Source organism: Microtus pennsylvanicus, chromosome 13, assembly GCF_037038515.1.
Source record: "Microtus pennsylvanicus isolate mMicPen1 chromosome 13, mMicPen1.hap1, whole genome shotgun sequence".
NCBI classification, from domain to species: domain Eukaryota; kingdom Metazoa; phylum Chordata; class Mammalia; order Rodentia; family Cricetidae; genus Microtus; species Microtus pennsylvanicus.
Window position 1 is genome coordinate 4,615,050 of NC_134591.1, and position 19,641 is coordinate 4,634,690.

At 44.7% G+C, this 19,641-nt stretch overlaps 1 protein-coding gene across 1 annotated transcript in view; it reads left to right on the forward strand.

The window, feature by feature from the left end:
- Positions 1-2,411: 2,411 nt before the first annotated feature.
- The window catches only part of Pappa (pappalysin 1), a 237,896-nt gene continuing 220,666 nt past the window's right edge, over positions 2,412-19,641 (forward strand). The window contains exon 1 of the mRNA XM_075945577.1: positions 2,412-2,817. Within this exon, the coding sequence (XP_075801692.1) occupies positions 2,412-2,817 (406 nt within the window). The remainder of the gene's footprint in view (positions 2,818-19,641) is intronic.

The following is a 19,641-nucleotide window of genomic DNA, read 5'->3' on the forward strand; positions in this document are numbered from 1 at the left end:
AATGGTTTAAATGTGCCCTGGGAACACAGTCTTCAAATATCTAATTACCACAATTGAATTTATTAGTAGTCATGTTCTAAAGGCCATTGGGGAGGGGGAGAGTGAATGACAAAATTTATGTATTTCATCCTCATCTTTTTTCTTCTATTAAAGACAGCCTCTTGGCTTATCCAGGTGGCTCAAAGTTACAGAAGGTAAGAGATTTGCCTGAGGAAATTTCTTCTCTGTGGCATTGTGCATACTAATTTTTTTCTTTCCTTTCAGCCTCTAAAAAATATAGGATGTAAGGTGAGCTTCACTTTTTAAGTGCAGAAACTGAGCTCCAGAGCTCTTAGCCTAAGACTATATAGCTAGTTCTTCCGTGACCAAGAAGACACAAATCTGGGATAGCTGGTTTACAGAACAGTGCCATGATCCCTGCACACCACATTGCAACTTTTATGGAGGGGACATCTGAGTCATCGCTCATCTTACAAATCTTTATCCTTTTACCAGGCATATTCTCCAATGGTCCCCTCCCTCCCTGTAGCATGAAGTAATGGTCCCAGCTCTCAGGAAGGATGTGGAACAGCCCTCAGCTCAGGGGAACCACAAGAAAGCAAGTCACAAATTGGTAGCATCAACTTCACTTTGGTTTTCACCATAAATTCTACCTGTAATGAAGTCTTTTTATCTGGATGTTATTTGGACAGACTGGCAAAGAATAATTTCTAATCCAACACAGTTAACTCATTTTGACTTATTACAGTTTTGCCATAAGGGGGAGCCTTTGAGTTCCATAAAGGGCGGGGGAGAAATATATATATATATATATATATACACATATATATATTATTACATACATGTTTCAGTTCAAAGCATAAGAGGCACAAGCTGCAAACAGCCAGTTTCTTACCTGTGTGTTGGGATAGCTTAGGGAGACTAGGAAATTTTTTTGTTTGAAATTGCATACATTCAATTTTCCTCTCTTTTATATACAACAAAAAATGATGTCTAGCAACCACCTGAATGCTTTAAGAATATTCAGAAGCACTGAAGGGGCCCAGCACCAGCTCACAGCTTCTACAAGGTACACAGATGCTCCGGAAATGCTTCTTATCTGATGTTCTGCTGAATCTAGGAGACTTTGGAAAATGGGTTTCATTAGCTAAAGTCTGAAGGTAGCTGTACTAGGGGCTCAAGAAAGAAACCACTCACTCACCGCAGTATAACTTTAAGGAAATTTGGGGAGGGAGAAGAAGAAAAGCAGAAGAAATAGGAAAAGCAAGAGAAAGCAAAGAAGAGGAGAATGGAGGGGGTGAAGTAAGGGGAATAGAGAGCAAATGATAGAAAAGGGGGTGGAAGAAAGAGAAAGATGGAGAGACTGTGAAAAGGAACCCGAAAATCAAGTTCCAACGTTCTGTGTGTTATAGAAAAGGGAGAGCAAAGGACAAATAGGACCGTTCACTCTCCCACCACGAGGCAAAATAAAAATAAAAATAAGGAGCGGGAGTGAAGAGGGAGCAAAGCAAAACAAAACCAAACCAAGAATGTGTGTTTTGAGCAGGAATGAGGAAAGCAAGGAGGATCATAAGGGGGTGTGTACAGAATTCCATTAAATTGATACTTTAAGATTGTCTTCTTTAAAGAAAGAAAGAAAGAAAGAAAGAAAGAAAGAAAGAAAGAAAGAAAGAAAGAAAGAAAGAAAGAAAGAAAGAAAGAAAGAAAGAAAGGAAGGAAAAGAAGAGGGTGTGGAGAAGCTGGAGCGAAGGAAAGGAGAGAAGCGGCAAAGTAGAGGAAGGCTGGATGGCTCGGCCTCTCCAGACCGATTGATTGGTCATGATCCCCGCAGTTTGAACAGGGACTCATTCAATTGGGAAGGTGGAGTGCTGGCGAATAGATTAGCACACGCTTGTTTACTCATCTTCTAAAGGATTTTTCCCCCTCTTTCCTTTCATTTCGTGAAGAAGGAGGGAGGGGAGGGGACGGGGGGGGGAGAAGGGGGCTGTGGCTTGTGTTATAAAGGACGCAAAAAATAAATAAATGAGAGCATCTTGGGGGGAGGGAGGGAATTCAGCCGACCAGTGTGTTAGAGGAGATTTTCTTTGGAAGAGCGAGAAATATATAAAATAAAATGAAATAAAACAAGGAGGAAGGCATCCAGCTGTTAGGGGGGGGGGGGGGATAAGGCAGATAAAGGAGCGAGGAGAGAAATTAATTGCAAACCAGGAGGAGTTGGACTGTATTTTTGAAAGGTGGGGGGAGTGAAGCACACACCTTGAGGAGCAAAGCAAGAAAGAAAAGAAAAAAGCAAGTGAAAGGGGGGGCTAGCCCGAGAAGGGGGACAAAGTCAAGGCGCGAGCGGCTCCCAAAGCTGGCAGCTCCGGGCGGCCGTGCAGGGGCGCAGGGGGGGGCGGGGGGGACCGTCGGACATGCGGCTCTGGAGTTGGGTGCTGCGCCTGGGGCTGCTGAGCGCCGCGCTGGGCTGCGGGCTGGCCGAGCGCCCCCGCCGGGCCCGGAGAGACCCTCGGGCTGTGCGCACCCCGCGCCCCGCCACCAGCCCGGCCACCTGCGCCACCCGGGCGGCCCGCGGTCGCCGCTCCTCGCCGCCGCCGCCTCCGGGCGGTGCCTGGGAAGCCGTGCGCGTCCCCCGGCGGCGGCAGCAGCGGGCGGCGAGGGGCGCCGAGGAGCCGAGCCCGCCGAGCCGGGCGCTCTATTTCAGCGGGAGAGGGGAGCAGCTGCGCCTCCGGGCCGATCTGGAGCTGCCCCGCGACGCCTTCACACTGCAAGTGTGGCTGCGAGCGGAGGGGGGCCAGAAGTCTCCAGCCGTGATCGCAGGTAAGGCGAAAGGGGTTACTCCCTTCGACAGACCACCCCGATAGTCCCCGCGGGGCCCTCGGGGGCCGCGCGGATGTGTGAGGTGCAGGAGGCGGGTGGGTCTCCGGGAGCCGCCCCTGGAGCGGCGCAGAAAAGGTAGAGGTGAGCTTTGAGACTCGCTTTAGCCCATCTGCGGAATGGCCACACTGAGAAAGGATGCTGCCTGGCCTCGCGGGAGCTGCGTTTGGGAGTTCCGTGCCTTTGGAAGCCCACAAGCTAGGGATGGCTAGTCCCCAGAGAACCCAGAACACTTAGTCTGTGTTCGGGATGTGCGGACAGACTCCGTTTCGGTATGGGAGGAAGGGGAACATGACCCAGTTGGGTTTTATATGAAAGGAGTTGAAGGGACCGTTCATTTCCCTTTACTTTTTCATGGAAGTGATTCTTCTTTAGTCTGGTTACCGTGCAAGTCGGCAGGGACCAAGTTGTTGTGATTGACAGATGTAGAACTCCTAGAAGTACCCCCAAAGTTGCTCTCTGACCGAAGCTTGCCTCTGGGATCCACCCCCCATCACTATAGCCACCCACACTGCCATTCTGGGTCTTTGGTTTTAAAACTGGTTGCCTATCATTCGCTAGTGGGGCAGACCTCCTTAGCGCATACTCTGTCAGTCTTCCCCAGACACAGCTGAGAATTGGGGCGCTTTTCTCTTTGGGGACTGTTATGAGCCCGTAGTGAATTTAAGTTCTCCCTCTCTCCCCTTCGCTGTTCCACAGCAAAGCCCATAGTGAAACCGGACACTTCACGAGGGCTGCAAACCTTCCAAGCGCCTCAACATCCATTTTCCCTTCTAAACGAATCTGTGGAAACGCCTTTAATAAAAAGAGGGGTGGTGGAGGGGGGCGACGCTGGAGGAGAGAAGCAAAGTTTTGCCTCTTCTGTCTGGGAGATTCCCTCACTGCACAAACAACCTTGCCTGTCCTGGGCGGTCTTAAAACGAGAGTGGGGGATCCCTCTTCGCCTTAGCGAGCGGCAGAGGTTTTCCGGATGGTACCTCTTACCGCTTACACACCGCTCTCTGGCAGTCTGTAGCTGTTTTGCCTTGGCGTCGACCTTCCCTAACACTGCTCTGAGTCTCCTATTTACACAAAGTCGCCTTCCGGGGATCCAAACTCTGCTATCAAGACAATAAAATGTGTCCTCAAAGCTCCCACTTTCCAGCTACCAAAGGAGAGCGAGAATGACTCCCCACACACACAACTGACGTCATCGCTAGCCCTCCCTCCCCCGAAAAGGAGAGGGAAACCGAGCTCATTCACTTTCAGCTTCCAAATCCTCCTCAGTCAGAGGAGGGTACAATATTTAACCGGGGAGAGAAGCTTCAAAATATGAAGAAGATGATGACAGTGTAGGATTCTCTCTCTCTCTCTCTCTCTCTCTCTCTCTCTCTCTCTCTCTCTCTCTCTCTCTCTCTCTCTCTCTGTGTGTGTGTGTGTGTGTGTGTGTGTGTGTGTGTGTGTGTGTGTGTTTCGCTTTCAAAACACAAGCAGTCTGCTGCTTGGAAGTGTTTAAGAAAACGGTAGATCTGGCTTTGCTGGTCTTTATTTGTGGTGTCAGTGAATCGGAAGGAATCCCCCAGAGAGGAAAGCCGGGGTTACACAGATAGTGGGAGCATTTCATATATACATATATGCAAATCTGTGTCTCCAGGGGTTGCATGGAAGACTGCCTTCTAAGTGTCTAACTCAGACCAAGGTCTCTTGTTCTCTGGAAGATGCAATCCACTCTCACAATGATTGTTGCAGTAAAATACTTTAATTGGATTGGGGATGTTAGGTTATTATTGCCCATATAAAATGCCTGGTTCATTTTATGTGTGGAAATAACATTTCTCACAAAACAGGAGGGGGAAAAAACACAGTAAGTAGGTAAATAAATAAATAAATGGCACGGCTGCCGTAGAGCCCCAGAAAGCCAAGGAGCTTTTCTCTAGAGAATTCTGGTGGATTCCCCCCCCCCCCCCCCCAGTTGAGCAGGAGCCAGATTTGGCGGTGTGTAAACACCTGGCAGGGAGCCAGAAAAGACTTATTCTGCCTTATCCTCCACACGGAGCACTGTGGGACTACAGAGAACCTGCTTCTCCTAGAATTAAAAACAAACAAACAGAGGGAATTCTTTTTTTCTAAAAGTACTTGTTTGGTTTTCTGCTGTGCGATTAAATTCAGGCTGGAAGAGAGAGGATCCAAAGTGGGTGTCAGTGTGCATCCTCAGGCTGGCTACCGCGACCTCGGGTGCCCGGCTGGCTGCCTGACCTCTGTCTGGGCGTCACCACTTTCACAGGAATCCCTTGTCACCTATCTCCAGAGCAGTCATCGCTCAGCAGGGTTTGCAACTGCTATTTTGGGCCCAGGGCTGCTGCCTCTCTGTCAGGCCAGCCGGCCTTACATCACTAGTCTGCACGATTCAATTGGGTTTCTTAAAGGTCTAATTTTACGGTGTTGTTAACCGGGTCTGTCGTCTGGCAGAGGCAGGCCGAGCCTCTCCTGGTAGGCGGGTGTGCTCCCAGATCCGCCTGCCCCTGGTGCTATTTCTGCCAGGGTTCAAACTTCACTTCACGGACACTGATTCAGATCGGCGCTGAGAGAGGCAGAGGGAAAGAGTGGGGTGCTTCTTGAAGCACAGAAAGCATGCCTTTTATTTGTCTAAAAGGGAAAGTGAACACACACACACAAACAGTATTGCAGCCTATGCAGGAAAATGCAAAACCACAACTAGAAAGTGCCAAGGTGCCAGACTCTCCTGCCAAAGCTGAAAGATACTTTATGAACTGAAGTGCCCTTTAAGGCTGCTATGCACAGGGTCCTTAGAGGTTATACACCAATTATCATTTAGCTTAATAGGAAGAGATCCAGAGAAGGTCAAAAGATATGCTGGATGGCAGAGGTCAGTGTCAGCAACTAGGACTTAACCCCTAGGACTCCCATTTCTAGACATCTAACTACCTGGCAGAGAAAAGAATCTCATAAATAGCCACTTCTCACCACGCACAGACCCACCATCCAGATGTTGCACTGTTGTTGGTGTTGGTGGTTGTGTGTGTGTATGTGTGTGTGATCTTGCAGATGACACATATCTTTGCTTTTGTACCACACCTGACAGATCCAGACCCCTGCCTCCATCCCTAACCAACCCCAACCATGTCCCACCAGCCCTATAATCTAAAAGGAACAGAAAACTGTAGACTCAGCTTGCTCCATGAAGTAGAGGCCCTGAGTGGCAGTTAATCTTATTAAAGTTCCTCCTGACCCATTAGGCAAGTGAAAAGTGGACCCCAGGAGTGCCTCGCTCTTCCTCTTTCACCCTCTTAGCACCCCTCCTGAATTAGTGATTCAGAGTTCCAGCTCAGGAAAAAGAAAAGCTCTAACCCTGTGCCCACCCAGCACCTCTGCTGGAAGGTCCTTTTGTTTGTTGTAAGCATTGGAATGAAGTTTGCTGGCTGCTCTTAAGAAGCCTTTTCTTCCTCTTCTGTAGGTCATTTTTTACTTTCCATCCAGCCCTTCAGAAACTCAGAGGCTTCATTTGAGGTTCACACATGATCATAACTCTCTGTTTAATATCTGTAACTTTACGTGGGACACAGAATATTGCACTGGTCACAAGGAAGCATCGGTAGCCAGGTTACCTCTCTCCTGGTCCAGCTATGACCTTGAGCTAGCTGGCTGGCTCCCCTGGCTCCAGCTTCCTTCTCCACAATGTAAAAGTGCTGCAAGCACTTTGGTCACAGCAGGCTGTACAATGGTGCCTGAGCTCAAGGGTGTAAAGTATCCAGAACTGGCCTTGGGACTTAGTGGGTGCGCGACAAAGATTTCTTTTATTAGACAGGACTTTTCAAAGATCATGGGTTTTCTGGGCTGAGGACACTGAGGATACTGAAGCACCTACTCTTCCAAGCAGAGCACTTCAAGCTTGCTTTACGCCTGAGCATTCCATCCTCCCAACCGCCTTGTGAGGTGGACATTGACACACACACACACACACACACACACACACACACACACACACACACACACAGTAGTCAGTTTGTATTGAAGAGTTAAAGGTTTGGACCAAAGTTACACATCCCCTCCAGTAGATAGTCCTACCCAAGAAGGCAGTTCCACAGTGCTTGGCTCTTCTGCTGTTTGGAGGGCAGGGGAAGAGATCATGTGACGCAGAATGTTGTCGTTCCCTTTCACGCCTGCGTACCAAGCCATGGATTTCCAGATCAGCGGGTGAGAAATGGAGAGAGCTCACCTGAAGACTGGATTGGGCCTGGTGATTCAGATTTTCTTTTCATATCCATCAGACTGACCCATGATCAATCACTCCAAAATATTTCCTCAGTAAACACATATTCCTTTCTCCCAGTCTTTCTTTCCTTTTCTAAAATATGTTTTTTTAACTTTTTAAAAAAATTTAAGTTAATTTACTTTTTACATGATACCAATCCTAGTTTCCCTCCCTCCCTCCTCTCCCCTCCTCTCCCCTCCCCTCCTCTCCTCTCCCCTCCTCTCCTCTCCTCTTCTCTCCTCCCCTCTCCCCTCCCCTCCTCTCCCCTCCCCTCCCCTCCTCTCCTCTCCCCTCCTCTCCTCTCCCCTCCTCGCCTCTCCCCTCCTCTCCTCTCCCCTCCTCTTCTCTCCCCTCCCCTCCTCTCCCCTCCCCTCCTCTCCCCTCCTCTCCCCTCCCCTCCCCTCCCTTTCCCTCCTCTCCCCTCCTCTCCTCTCCCCTCCTCTTCTCTCCCCTCCCCTCCTCTCCTCTCCCCTCCTCTTCTCTCCCCTCCCCTCCTCTCCCCTCCCCTCCTCTCCCCTCCCCTCCCCTCCCCTCCCCTCCTCTCCCCTCCCCTCCTCTCCCCTCCCCTCCCCTCCCCTCCCCTCCTCTCCTCTCCCCTCCCCTCCCCTCCCCTCCCCTCCCCTCCTCTCCTCTCCTCTCCTCTCCCCTCCCCACCTTCCCAGCCCCCATCAGTTCCTCAGAGAGAGTAAATCTTCCCCTGGGAAGTCAATTAAGTCTGTCCCATCACCTTTCTGAGGCAGGAGTAAGCCCCCTCCCATGACTAGATTGAGTAAGGTGTCTCTCCATAGAGAATGGGCTCCACAAAGTCTGTTCCTTCACTAGGGTTAGAACCTGGTCCCACTCCACATACTACCAAAGCCACACCATTGTCACCTGTATTCAGAGGCCCTCTTTCTGTCCTTTTCAAATTTCCCAGTTGTCAGTCTGGAGTCAGTTAGCTCCCACTAGCTTGTGTCAGCCGATTTTGTGGGTTTCCCCATGATGGTCTTTACCCCTTTGTTCATATTATCTGTTCTTCCTCTCTTCACCTGTACTCTGGATCTGCTTCTGTTTCTGGAGGGCGTTCAGTTCTAGTGTCTCTGGAGATGTGGACTGTAGGCTGGTTATTCGTTTTTTTATAGCTGATGCCCACTTACAAGTGAGTGCATACTATATTTGTCTTTCTGGATCTGGGTTCCCTCACTAAGAATGGTTTGTGCTAGTTTCCTGTATTCACCTGCAACTTTCAAGATGCCGTTGTTTGTTTGTTTGTTTACCCCAAACAGTACCTCTTTATCCGTTCTTCGGCTGAGGGGCATCAAAGTTGTTTCCAGATTCTGACTATCATGGATAACGCTGCTATGAACATAATTGAGCACATGTGGAGTGAGGGGATCACTCCTCCCTTGCTGGTGGGAGTGCAGACTGGTGCAGCTGCTGTGGAAATCAGTATGGTGATATTTCTGAAAATTAGGAATCAATCTACCTCAAGACCCTGCAGTACCACCAAAAGGAGGCACACTCATACCACAAGGACATTTGGTCCACTGTGTTCATGCCCTGGTCTTCTCAAAGGCTCCAGACGATGGGAGGAAACACTCTGGTCAATTTGGCAGAGAAAGACGGACTAGTAAAAGAGAACTATAGCCATATGCAAATTTAAGCAGTGTCTATGATTATTGTGTTACATAGTAGATTTTTACAATGAGTAATAATAAATCTCCTGGCAGGCCACAGATACTGTGTTTCTCCACATTGAAGTGTGTCCTAAACAGCAAAGAATTTTGTCATTGAAAAGCATTTTAACAGGCAAACATCCACTACCTCATCTACATGACCCCTTATATTCTTCCTTTAAGTTCTCCTTGTCTGATCATGGTAACCAGAGTTTGCAGGTGTACAGAGGGAAAGGCGAGGGGATACTAGTGTCTGAAGCAGAGAATGTCTCAGGACTTCAGTTCATTTCTGTGTGACCTTGGGTGAGTCCCTGAGCCTCTCCAAGTATCTGTGCACACATCAGCTCACAGAATGTCCAGACTTTTGAGATGTCATCTCCTTCTTTGGCTTACCAGGTCTTCAAACTCTTTCTAACTGTCTTATTATAGAAACATCCAGTTACATTTTGAAAAAGTAACTACAAAAAAGGTCTTAAACCCAAGTTCCCACAGCATTGTTTCAACAGTGGTTATCAATACACCAACCATTTTTTAGCCTTTCTCAAGCTTCTATATTTTTAAAGCTTTTAAAACAGTGACAAAAATAAGAGATATAACAGAACCTAACTTAAAGGTGCTTCAGTGTGTGTTTTTAACAGGTTAGGATCTTTTAAAATATGTGATAACAATACTTTAATCACACCTAACACAATTTCAAATCCTTCCTTACCAGTCCTTTCCATTCAAATACTTTGTAAAGGAGGAATATGTTTTTCTCCCCTAAAGAGAATATCGTAGAATGATGTGAGTTAAGCAGAGCAGGGGTTGGGAAGGAAGAAAATGAAGTATGATCGAAGCCTCTAATATCTTTCCAGAGGCTGCCTAAAGTTGTGGAGACATGGTGTAAAGCTTTCATGTCATCCCCGCCTCTTCTTTACATACTGAAAACAATGGACCCCAGACAGGAGCCACAGCCACCAAGGTCGTACCACAGCATCTGGCAAGGTTGTGAAGTCCTAACATCAGAAGGCTGCAGTGAGGTCATGTGCTTGAGATGGCTTGCTGACTCCATCCGTACTATCTGCAGTGTGCACCATGAGAAAGGCACCTTTCCAGGAATGACCTTAACTGCACAGATCACACCTTCTCCTATCCATGCTGGCATAGAGTACTGCTTCTGATCTCTGCTGAGAGCATCTCACGTGGTCCCCATGACAATCATGAGGTGGAGCTGTTTGGGACAATCTCGAGGGAACAGATGTGTGTTGGACAGGAGCCTTCTCCCTCAAGTAGACAAGAGTCCTTCTGGAGGAACGGGGGTGGGGGTGGGGGGGAGTCTTATGTCTTCCTATAGCCAATGGTGCCTTGAGAGATATCTCAAGATGAGAGTTTTTCAACTATCAGGAACACAGGTACTTTGTGGCTGGTGATTTGTGGTCACCATCCACTTTCCATTCCTAGGTCTCTATGCTTCCTCTTCAAACCAAATGGCTGCGCAACTTACAGTTTTCAGCAGTCGTGGACTCCCTTTGATTTCCTGACTCTTGTACCTGGTAGTTACTGGTGTTCAGTATCTTTTGCCATCTATAGCATCCAGCTGACACCACTTCCTGAATCATGGAAGTTTTCTAAAGATTAACTGGGTCTCCTTGTGGAAAATGCTTAGTAGTGGAGTGCAGATGATATAATTGTCAACTTATGCTGATACTACTTATGTTGACCCTTGCTGCACATTATTTCCAGTTCTTTCATGAGTCTGTGCTTAGACATGTTTATCTCCTCTGGCAAGACCAAGAGTTCCCTTCCCCAACCTTGCCACTCAGAAGAGATTTATAACCTTCATTATAACACTAAAACAACAACAAAATTAACAGAGCAAAAGTGAAAATAAAGCAAAAAAAAGTGGTTGCTTCATGTTACAGAAGGAGTTTACTCAAAAACAGGAAGTCTAAGCAACGAAAATCCTAGAGTAAGCACTTAACAGGTACTCTTGTGTATTCCTGCTGTGTGCTGGGTATAGTTTTGAGTGTTGTAAACTCTTTTTGCCCTCAGGGAGTTTATATTCTACGTTCTGGGGAGAGATGCTGACTAACTGTATACAAGCATGCTGACATGGCGTCTAATGCCAGATAAATGTTAACTCGAAAAGATGATAGATGATAGATAGATAGATAGATAGATAGATAGATAGATAGATAGATAGATAGATAGATAGATAGGTAGATGATAGATTAGATAGATAGATAGATAGATAGATAGATAGATAGATAGATAGATAGATAGATGATAGATAGATAGATGACACTAGGTATGTGGATGGATGCTGGAGGTGTAAGGCTTGAGAGAATTATCAGGGGTTTCTTAAAAGAAACACTTGGAAGGAGGTGGAGGGAAAGACTCGGGTCTGACTAAAGAAGAAAGCTGACAGAGGCCGATTCTGAAAGAAAGCTTGCTTTGTAACTTTAGCCATGCTATTTTCCTTCTCTGGACCAACTTCTTCTTGTCTGTGGCATGAAATGTGTTATATAAGTTTATCACTACCTTGGCCCTAAAGTCCTTCTAGTAGAGACCTTTTGCAGTCTTGTAATCCCAACCAAGGCTTTCCTCGGATAAAATTGTGAAGTTGGTAATAGCTCTGGTTTTCTTCCATTTTGGTTTATTTTCTTCCACTAGGTGGTGCCTGGGCCTGTTACCCTCAGGGGCAAAGTGCCTACATATTTTTTTTTTTTACTTCTGACAAGGACAATACTAATTCTCAGAAAAGAAAGACCCACTACTTTTTCTTGCTAAGATATCATTGACTTTTTCTTTGACAAATACTTTAATGAAATTCCAAAGCACTTTGTGCTGCAGGCCAAAATCACAGTGTTAGGATTTCGGTCAAAGACTAACTGGAGGCATCATTTGGTGAATGTTAGTACTTCCTAATAGCTGGAAGTCATCTCATTAATACTAGAAATAATTACAGTTGTCACAAATATTCCCACCATAAAAACCCTCATTGGATTACTGTAGAAAGAGAGAGCCACTTGTTGGTTCCGGCTGCTTAGCACTGAAATAATCACACAGAAATTGTATTAATTAAATCACTGCTTGGCCCATTAGCTCTAGCTTCTTATTGGCTAACTATTGCATATTAATTTAACCCATTTATGTTAATCTGTGTATAGCCAAGTGACTCTGGCTTACCGGCTAAATTTCTGGCGTCTGTCTCCTGTTCAGCTACATGGCATCTCTCTGACTCCATTTTCTTTCTCCCAGGATTCAGTTTAGTTTTCCCCACCTAGCTAAGGTCTGCCCTGCTATAGGTCCAAAGCAGTTTCTTTATTCATTAGTGGTATTCAGAGCATACAGAGGGGAATCCCACATCAGATGACTTTTCTGATAATTGTTTACTAAGTTATACAAGCTTCGTAACTGTGTTTACTAGACAAAGGCCAGTCTAGAAGAACTCCCAGGCAAAACACTCACCTACTGGCCTATTAGTCTTTGTTATCATGTACATCAGTGATTATTTTGTTCATTAAGAAATATTAAAATTCAGAGGCTAGGGTAAGAGTTTGTTTGGTAATGTCCTTGCCATGCACACACAAGGATCAGCATTTGATCTCCAAAACCCACATTAAAAAGCAAGCCATAGTAAATGCTTGTCATCACAGTGTTGGGAAGGTGAATATAGACTCTAGCCTGGAACTCACTGACCTGAGAGATAAGACAAATCAATGAGTCCCAAATCTCAGCGAGAGGTACTATCTAAAAAAACAAGGCATGTACAAGTCCCGAGGATTGATAACTGATGTTGACCTCTGACTGCCTTACAAACATGCACACACATACGTGCATGTACAAATGTACACACACACACAGGCAAAAACACATGCAAGCATAGACCTGAGTTTCCATACACACACACGCACACACACACATACACACACAGAAACTCTGAGATATAAAGCAACTTTCTCTTGTGTTCTTCCAGAACATACAACATCAGCATCCCTAAAGTACATTTTTCCCTTCTTCCCTTTTCTCCTTACTGTGTTCCGAATTCTCATCCCCACTACTTTTACTAAGTAAACAAGGGATAGAAAGTACGTGTATGCATGCCCTCCCTCTCTGTCGTGTGTGTGTGTGTGTGTGTGTGTGTCTGTGTGTGTAGGAACTTGTGAGGGTAATCAGAAACTTTTGAGAGCCTTGTAAGGTACCAGGCTCTAATCCATTTGAGAAGCACAGCAACAAAAAAATATGGAAAATCAAGGACATAGGTTGTCACAGAGTCCACAGAGCAAGAAATCTAAGAATTCAGGATGAAGTGGCACTGCTCTACCCCAAGGTAGAGATGTTGCTCTTGTGTCTGCCCTGTATCCATCTTTTCTTGATTCCTATTGCTCTGTGTAATAGGAGTGGCAGCAGAGCAGAATGAGACCAGATGGGCTTATGTAGAAAGGAGTATTTTCCCAAATGAGGCCAGAGATCTTTTACATACAGGTTGCTGAGGATGTAAAGAAAGATGTGACAACAAGCATTTGGGAAGAAGACAGCCCTGCTCAAGAGATGCAAGTCTCACAGTCAGAAACATAAGAAAAAAACACACTCTGTAGTCAGTCTTATGAAGCCAAACCTTGCAGTCCAAAGAATCAAGGTGTGTGAGTGTCAAAAGGATGTGTCCAGCTCTTCACTTCAAGGATATGGAACTGAGATGCTGGTGAGAAAGGGGGGTGGATGAGACCAGTGGTCAGGGCTGGAAAGTACTGTCGTCTATGTCCTGAGCCAGGAAAAAGAGCACACGCACACTTTCCATACTTGGTAAGGTCTTAATTAGTACAGTTCTGCTAATGGCCGTCTTCTAGCTCCAAATTCTATTCAATGTAAATTCACAGACCAAACCCAGGGGTGCACTGAAGATGACAACACACACCACACTTTCGACATGTCCAAAATGGAATCATTTCTCCTTCAATACTCTTGTTGAATGTTAGCAACTCTTGGTACACCCTCCATCCCTCAGTCAACAATTCGTCGATCCTGCTTTGTAACATGTTGATTAGCAACTGCTCTTCGTTTAGGTTATACCTCTTAGCATTGAAACGCCTGGTTTTCTGAGCCCTAAGGCATCTACCACCTCAAGACTATCTACAACACTGGATTACCAGACTATTCTACCACTAAAAAAGAAAATCTGAGTCTGTCCCTCCTAGTTAAAGATCCTCAGTGGCAACTGAATTGTTCAAAGTTCCTTTAAATGCTGCAGGCTTTTTTACTACATCATTGTTTTTACTTATTGAATATTACTGTATGCAGTTTTACATCATGCTCAAGACTGTACAGCCTCCTGCCCTTTTCAACATGGAACTTGTTTCTCACACCTCTTACTCCTTTCTCCATTATGCCTTATGCCTGGACTTCATCACACTTAATTATGTGCACATTTGGAATCATATCAATCTCGGTTTCTCTCCTCTCTAGCCTTCAAAGGAGCTCATATGGTCTTGTGTTTTGTCTTATGTAATGAATAGATAGACGGAGATGAGGACCAGCCTAATATCTATTGACTAGGGGAGAAAGGTCCAGGAATGTCCCAGGCACGGTGCATTACGTAACCCAAGCACATGACCTGTGTGTGCGTCACAGTTAGAAACATTACACAGTGGTTAATTCCATTTCCTTTTGAGCAGAGAGGTCAGAAGGAAAAAGAAATTTGGTCTTCCAAAACAGAAAGCGGGGGTAGCAATGGGTTCATGGGCTCCTCTGCTCATACGGTAACTTGTCTAATCCAAGCCACATTTTGGTTTTCAGCATCCCATTTCCAGTCCCTGGTCTGTTTGCAAATTACTTGTTTTTTGTCTTCCTTGTAGCAAACAATCCTCAACTTTACACTTAGATCTCCCCATCCTTCCCCTCATCAGTACCTTCCTGAGCTGTCACTGTTCTGTGAATTCTATCTGTTGCTCAGGTTTGCATCCCTTTCCCTCCTTTCCATCTGCTGCCCTTGATCGTGGGAGACCTTGAAGTCCAACCTCAGGGTTTAGGATTCTCTGTCCACTGTTTATATACCTTTGGGGGGAGTGCACATTTTCATAGCAGCACCTGCGATCAAAGCAGCCAGCTTCTAAAAAGCACTTACTGTATACTGGTACCTTACTGACAGTGACCTTCTGTAACCTCTGAAGTTGTGGCAAGTAGCTGCATGCCTCATCAAAGGACCCTCTGCTGATGGGTAGTAAAGCTGGAATCCAAAATCCATCTTCTCTCTCTCTTCATTCAAGCTGGTCGTGTAGCTTAGAATACCACCTGTATTCAGTCAGACTATTCTGAAAGGATGACTATCTGGTTGAATGCATGGGTGAATGCATGAGAACAATAGTGCCCCCAGTGGCCAGGGCGAGTACTTACAAAACAGAGACTGAAAAAGAAGAAAAAGAGAATATTGGCAAGAAGTGGTGGCGCACACCTTTAATTCCAGCACTCGGAAGGCAGAGGCAGGCGGATCTCTGTGAGTTCAAGACCAGCCTGGTCTACAGAGCTAGTTCCAGGACAGGCTCCAAAGCCACAGAGGAACCCTGTCTCGAAAAAAACAAAAAACAAAAAAAAAAATTGAAAGAAAATAATGAGACTTCAAAAATATTGGCTTAATAATATATTTAATGTATTATTTGTAGGTAATGTTTTGTCAGAAAGACAGCTCCAATAGAATGAGCCCCACCTTTAAGTAGTCTGCTGGGAGAAATAAAATTATTTTATAAATGCTGTTTTTATCACGCGTAAGGCATGTTTTCCCAGAATCCTTAGGGAAGATGCTTTTGATCTTTTGATAAGTACCCTGATGCATTTTGAGTTTAACTGAAGCATGCAGGAGGCCTTGGTGCCTGAACTATAGAACCTGAACTTTCAGTGGAAGATTAATTCTGGAGATACAAAGCTGATTTGTCCTAGATACTTTTGTGAATTTCAATAACAAGTGAGAATTTTGGGGAGAGGTAAAGTTTTCTTCCTCCCATATCTCTGACCATCCATCCTTATATTTAACAGGCCATTACCATCCTTATATTTAACAGGGCATTATTGAGCAATGTTTGAGTGATGTCTGTTAACCAAGGAGATGGAGACTGAAAAGAGGGGCAGGGTACGGTTCCATCCCCTGAGAACTTCCTGGTCCTTGTAGCAGAAGTCAGGTGGTAAACAGACCCTTGACATCAAGGCAACTGCTGTGATAAGCAGTTACTAGAGGCCCATGGAAGCAGCGGGAGTGAAGGCGAGTGCTCTGAGGATTCAAATCCATAGATGGTCTCTTCCATCTGAGAGGATCAGGGCATCTGTCCGTAGCAGCATGCTTTTTCTTGCATACCGGTATGTCAGCATATCATTTTCAACACATTCATGAAGATATTAATTAATGAGAATGACCCATATGACTTGATTCATGCCTCAACCATGGATGTTGACCCAGAGTTGTTCTTTGGAATACAGTGGGAGAAATAACTCTCATGCAGTTCCCTTGTTCACCATCCATGCTAAGCTCAGACAGTCCATTATGTTCCCCTATGTGCTATTTACCATGCTGCATGCACTTGCCTAGCTACCTATTTCTCCCACTTGACTCTGGGTTCTTTAGTGGTAGGCACCATTTCTGTTTTCATCTCTATATAACTTCCAGAATGTAGAATGAATATATTGGTGCATGCTCAATAAACTTTGTTAAATGAATGAATTTGAGATTGATCTAAATAAAGGATAATATAAAGGTGATTGAAAGAAGGTACTAGAAGGCTTAGTGCTTTGAGAGTTGATATCGTAGACTTCAGGAAATTCCAGATTGTGAAAGCAAATACACCATGGAAAGCAATGACTGTTACAGACAGCCCTGGGCTCTGAGCTGTTGAAATGTCCATTGCTATTGCCTTTTCTATCTTTTGGTCTCCATTCATTCCAAGCAGCCAGTGTACACTGTTCGTTTTCCATGTTTTCCTCATGGTTTTCTCTAAGCCTTTCCAGCTCATCCAGTTCTAATTTATGAGGTGTATGACTGCTTTTCTCACAACCCTCTCCTGTGCCTAAACAACCTCTTTTCATTTGATTTTCATCCTGACTGCCATTTCCAAGGACTCTACACAATGATTTGGATATTACATGGCTCAACAATTACTTTTAAGTCGATACCTGGATAGAAAAATACTGCAAATTTGCAAAATCCATAATCTGGGTTCCTTGGCACATAGATGGAGAACTTGCTGTTGTGAGATGGGAAAAAACTCACCACAACATCTAAGTCATTTTAGAGACAGAGAAAAATTAGTCCCTAGTTCCTTTGCCCATTCCCTTTTTAATCTTAATGTCTTAGGATTTGAACCCAAGATGCTCGAATTTAGATTAAAAAGAATTCAGATAATCAAAACCTATAGTTAGATATGACTCTAACTGTCCTCTTAACCTAGGAAGCCTGAAGCCCAAAGAGAAAAAAGATTAGGTTCTATATTTGATAGTGATGCAGTGACCACTCAGAGCTATCTCAAATAATCTCTGCATGTGTCTCTAGGTCAACAGAATCATAGCATGAGTTCAATATTGTTAGATATAGTTATGGATAATACAGAGCAAATCTCTGCCCTCATGGACTTTGTGTTCTCAGGAGAAGTGAAGGAAATAACCTAGTAAGCAATAGTTAGCACTTAGAATTTGATTGTGACAGTCATGATTAGAAAATAAAAATATTGGGGGCTGAAGAGATTGCTTAGTGGTTAAGAGCACAGACTGCTCTTTCCACAGACTAAGCATCCACATGGCAGCCAGCTCACAACTGTCTCTTGTACTAAGTCTTTCTGCCTGCGCAGTGCCCTGGCTGCACTGTGGGCTGACCAAGAGGAAGTGCCTGTGTAGCGTGTGTAGGGAATGTACAGGGTACATAGGCTGTATAGGCTACAGAAAAAGCAAAAAGAAAAGAGAAAGAAAGTATAAATAGCAATCTTTGAAGAATGATTACCACAGAGAAACACTGGCTCGTAGGTCAAGGTGAAACTTGCATGAAAGAGGAGAAAGACCAAGTGACAAGTGTCAGAGACAGAATCAGAAATGTGAACAGACCACAGCCAGAAAAGGTGAGCACAGAGACAGATGTGGATATGTAGAGTTGAGAATAGCCCAAATCATGAGGTGTGGATATTAATATACATGTATGAGGAAATAAATAGATAATTTCAATCAACGACCTGGAAAGGTCCACTAAGAAGGGGACTGGATTCCATGATGGCAAGGTAGGAGTCTCAGTCTGAACATTATCGTGGATGAAGTGATTGCTGAAATGTTTTTTTCACAATTTAGAATTTGGATGAATATCATTTATTTTTGAATACCATTTGTAGGTTAAATACACTGTTTTCTTTCATTTTTAGACCAATGGGGGAAAAGATGGGCTTTTTCATTTGATTTCAAAAGAATTTGAAGATATTTATGGATTCAAGATTTTTTTTGTCAAAATTTGTGATTGTACATACTTTTTTTGGAGTCTAAAGTTTCCATCAACCTCAAGGAATGCCTTAAATGCTGAGAGCCAGCAGAGAGCCTGCCAGTCTGTTGCCCAAAGGCTGCTCCCACATGCACACACACATGCGTGCGCGCACACACATACACACACACACACACACACGCATGAGAGTCTGAACACTGAAGAGAAGCTGTGGAAAGGAGACTGTTTACACTGAGTTGTCACAACAGTCTGAGAAATTGCACTTTCTGTCCCCTGCACCCAAGTTGGAGTAAATAGAATTTGGGCCTTTATTCCTCTGAGGAGGAATTAGTGTATTCCTTAGAAATATAATCTACAACTTTGTTTGTTCAAACTCTGCTTTCTGGGTTTCTCTTGTAGTAATAGGAGCGGCGGGGCTGCGTCCCCAGCACCCCAGCCGCCTGGCTAGCTTATGCCCCGAAATAACAACACACACAAACTGTATTCTTTTAAACACTGCTTGGCCCATTTCTATCTAGCCTCTTCTAGGCTAATTCTCACATATTAATTTAGCCCATTTCTAATCATCTGTGTAGCACAGCTAGGTGCGCTTACCAGGAAGTTTCTAGCCTATGTCCATCCTGGGTCGGAGCTTCATCACATGTGCCTCAGAGAGCAGAGCTATCACATCTACCCGGGAGAGCGGAGCATGGCATCTCTCCTCCAGAGAGCAGAGCTGTCGAGTCTGAGCTTACTTCCTCTTCCTCCCAACATTCTGTTCTGTTTACTCCTCCCACCTATGTTTTAACCTATGAGGCCAAGCAGTTTCTTTATTGCTTAACCAATGAAATCAACAGATTGATATATGACACTCCCACACCATACTGAGCTTTTAAGTAGGCAAAGTCACTTCCATTGATGTCTGAAATGCTCCTGCTAGTATTTTCACTTTGGATCTTATATATTAATTTAGTCTAGTCAATTCTATGCCTCTATCAATTCTTAAGCTCTTCCTACCAGTTCCCCATCATGCCTTCTTTCATTTCATCCTTCCATCCTTCCTTTCATGCGTCTGTGTAGTCTTTCATTTACCAAGCTTTGGCTAAGGACTGGGCATGAGTTAGAAGACTCCAGTTCTAGTTGTTATGCTACTGTGAATTCCTTTTAAAAAAATTAAAAATTCTCCAAAACGTTCCACTGAACCTTGTACTTCCATAAAATACATCTTGAAAACCACTCACATCAGAATTAAAGTATTCTGCCTGCACAGCTCTGTAATAGGAAGTACTTCATGTATGCTGTCTGCACAGCTCTGTACTTCATGCAGTTTTTGGAGTCTGAAACTGCACTGTACTGTCAGGCATGTTTTTTGGTTGTTATTATTGTTACTATTATTATTATTATCAACACCAATATTTTTGGTCGATCCTCCTTTTGTTCTT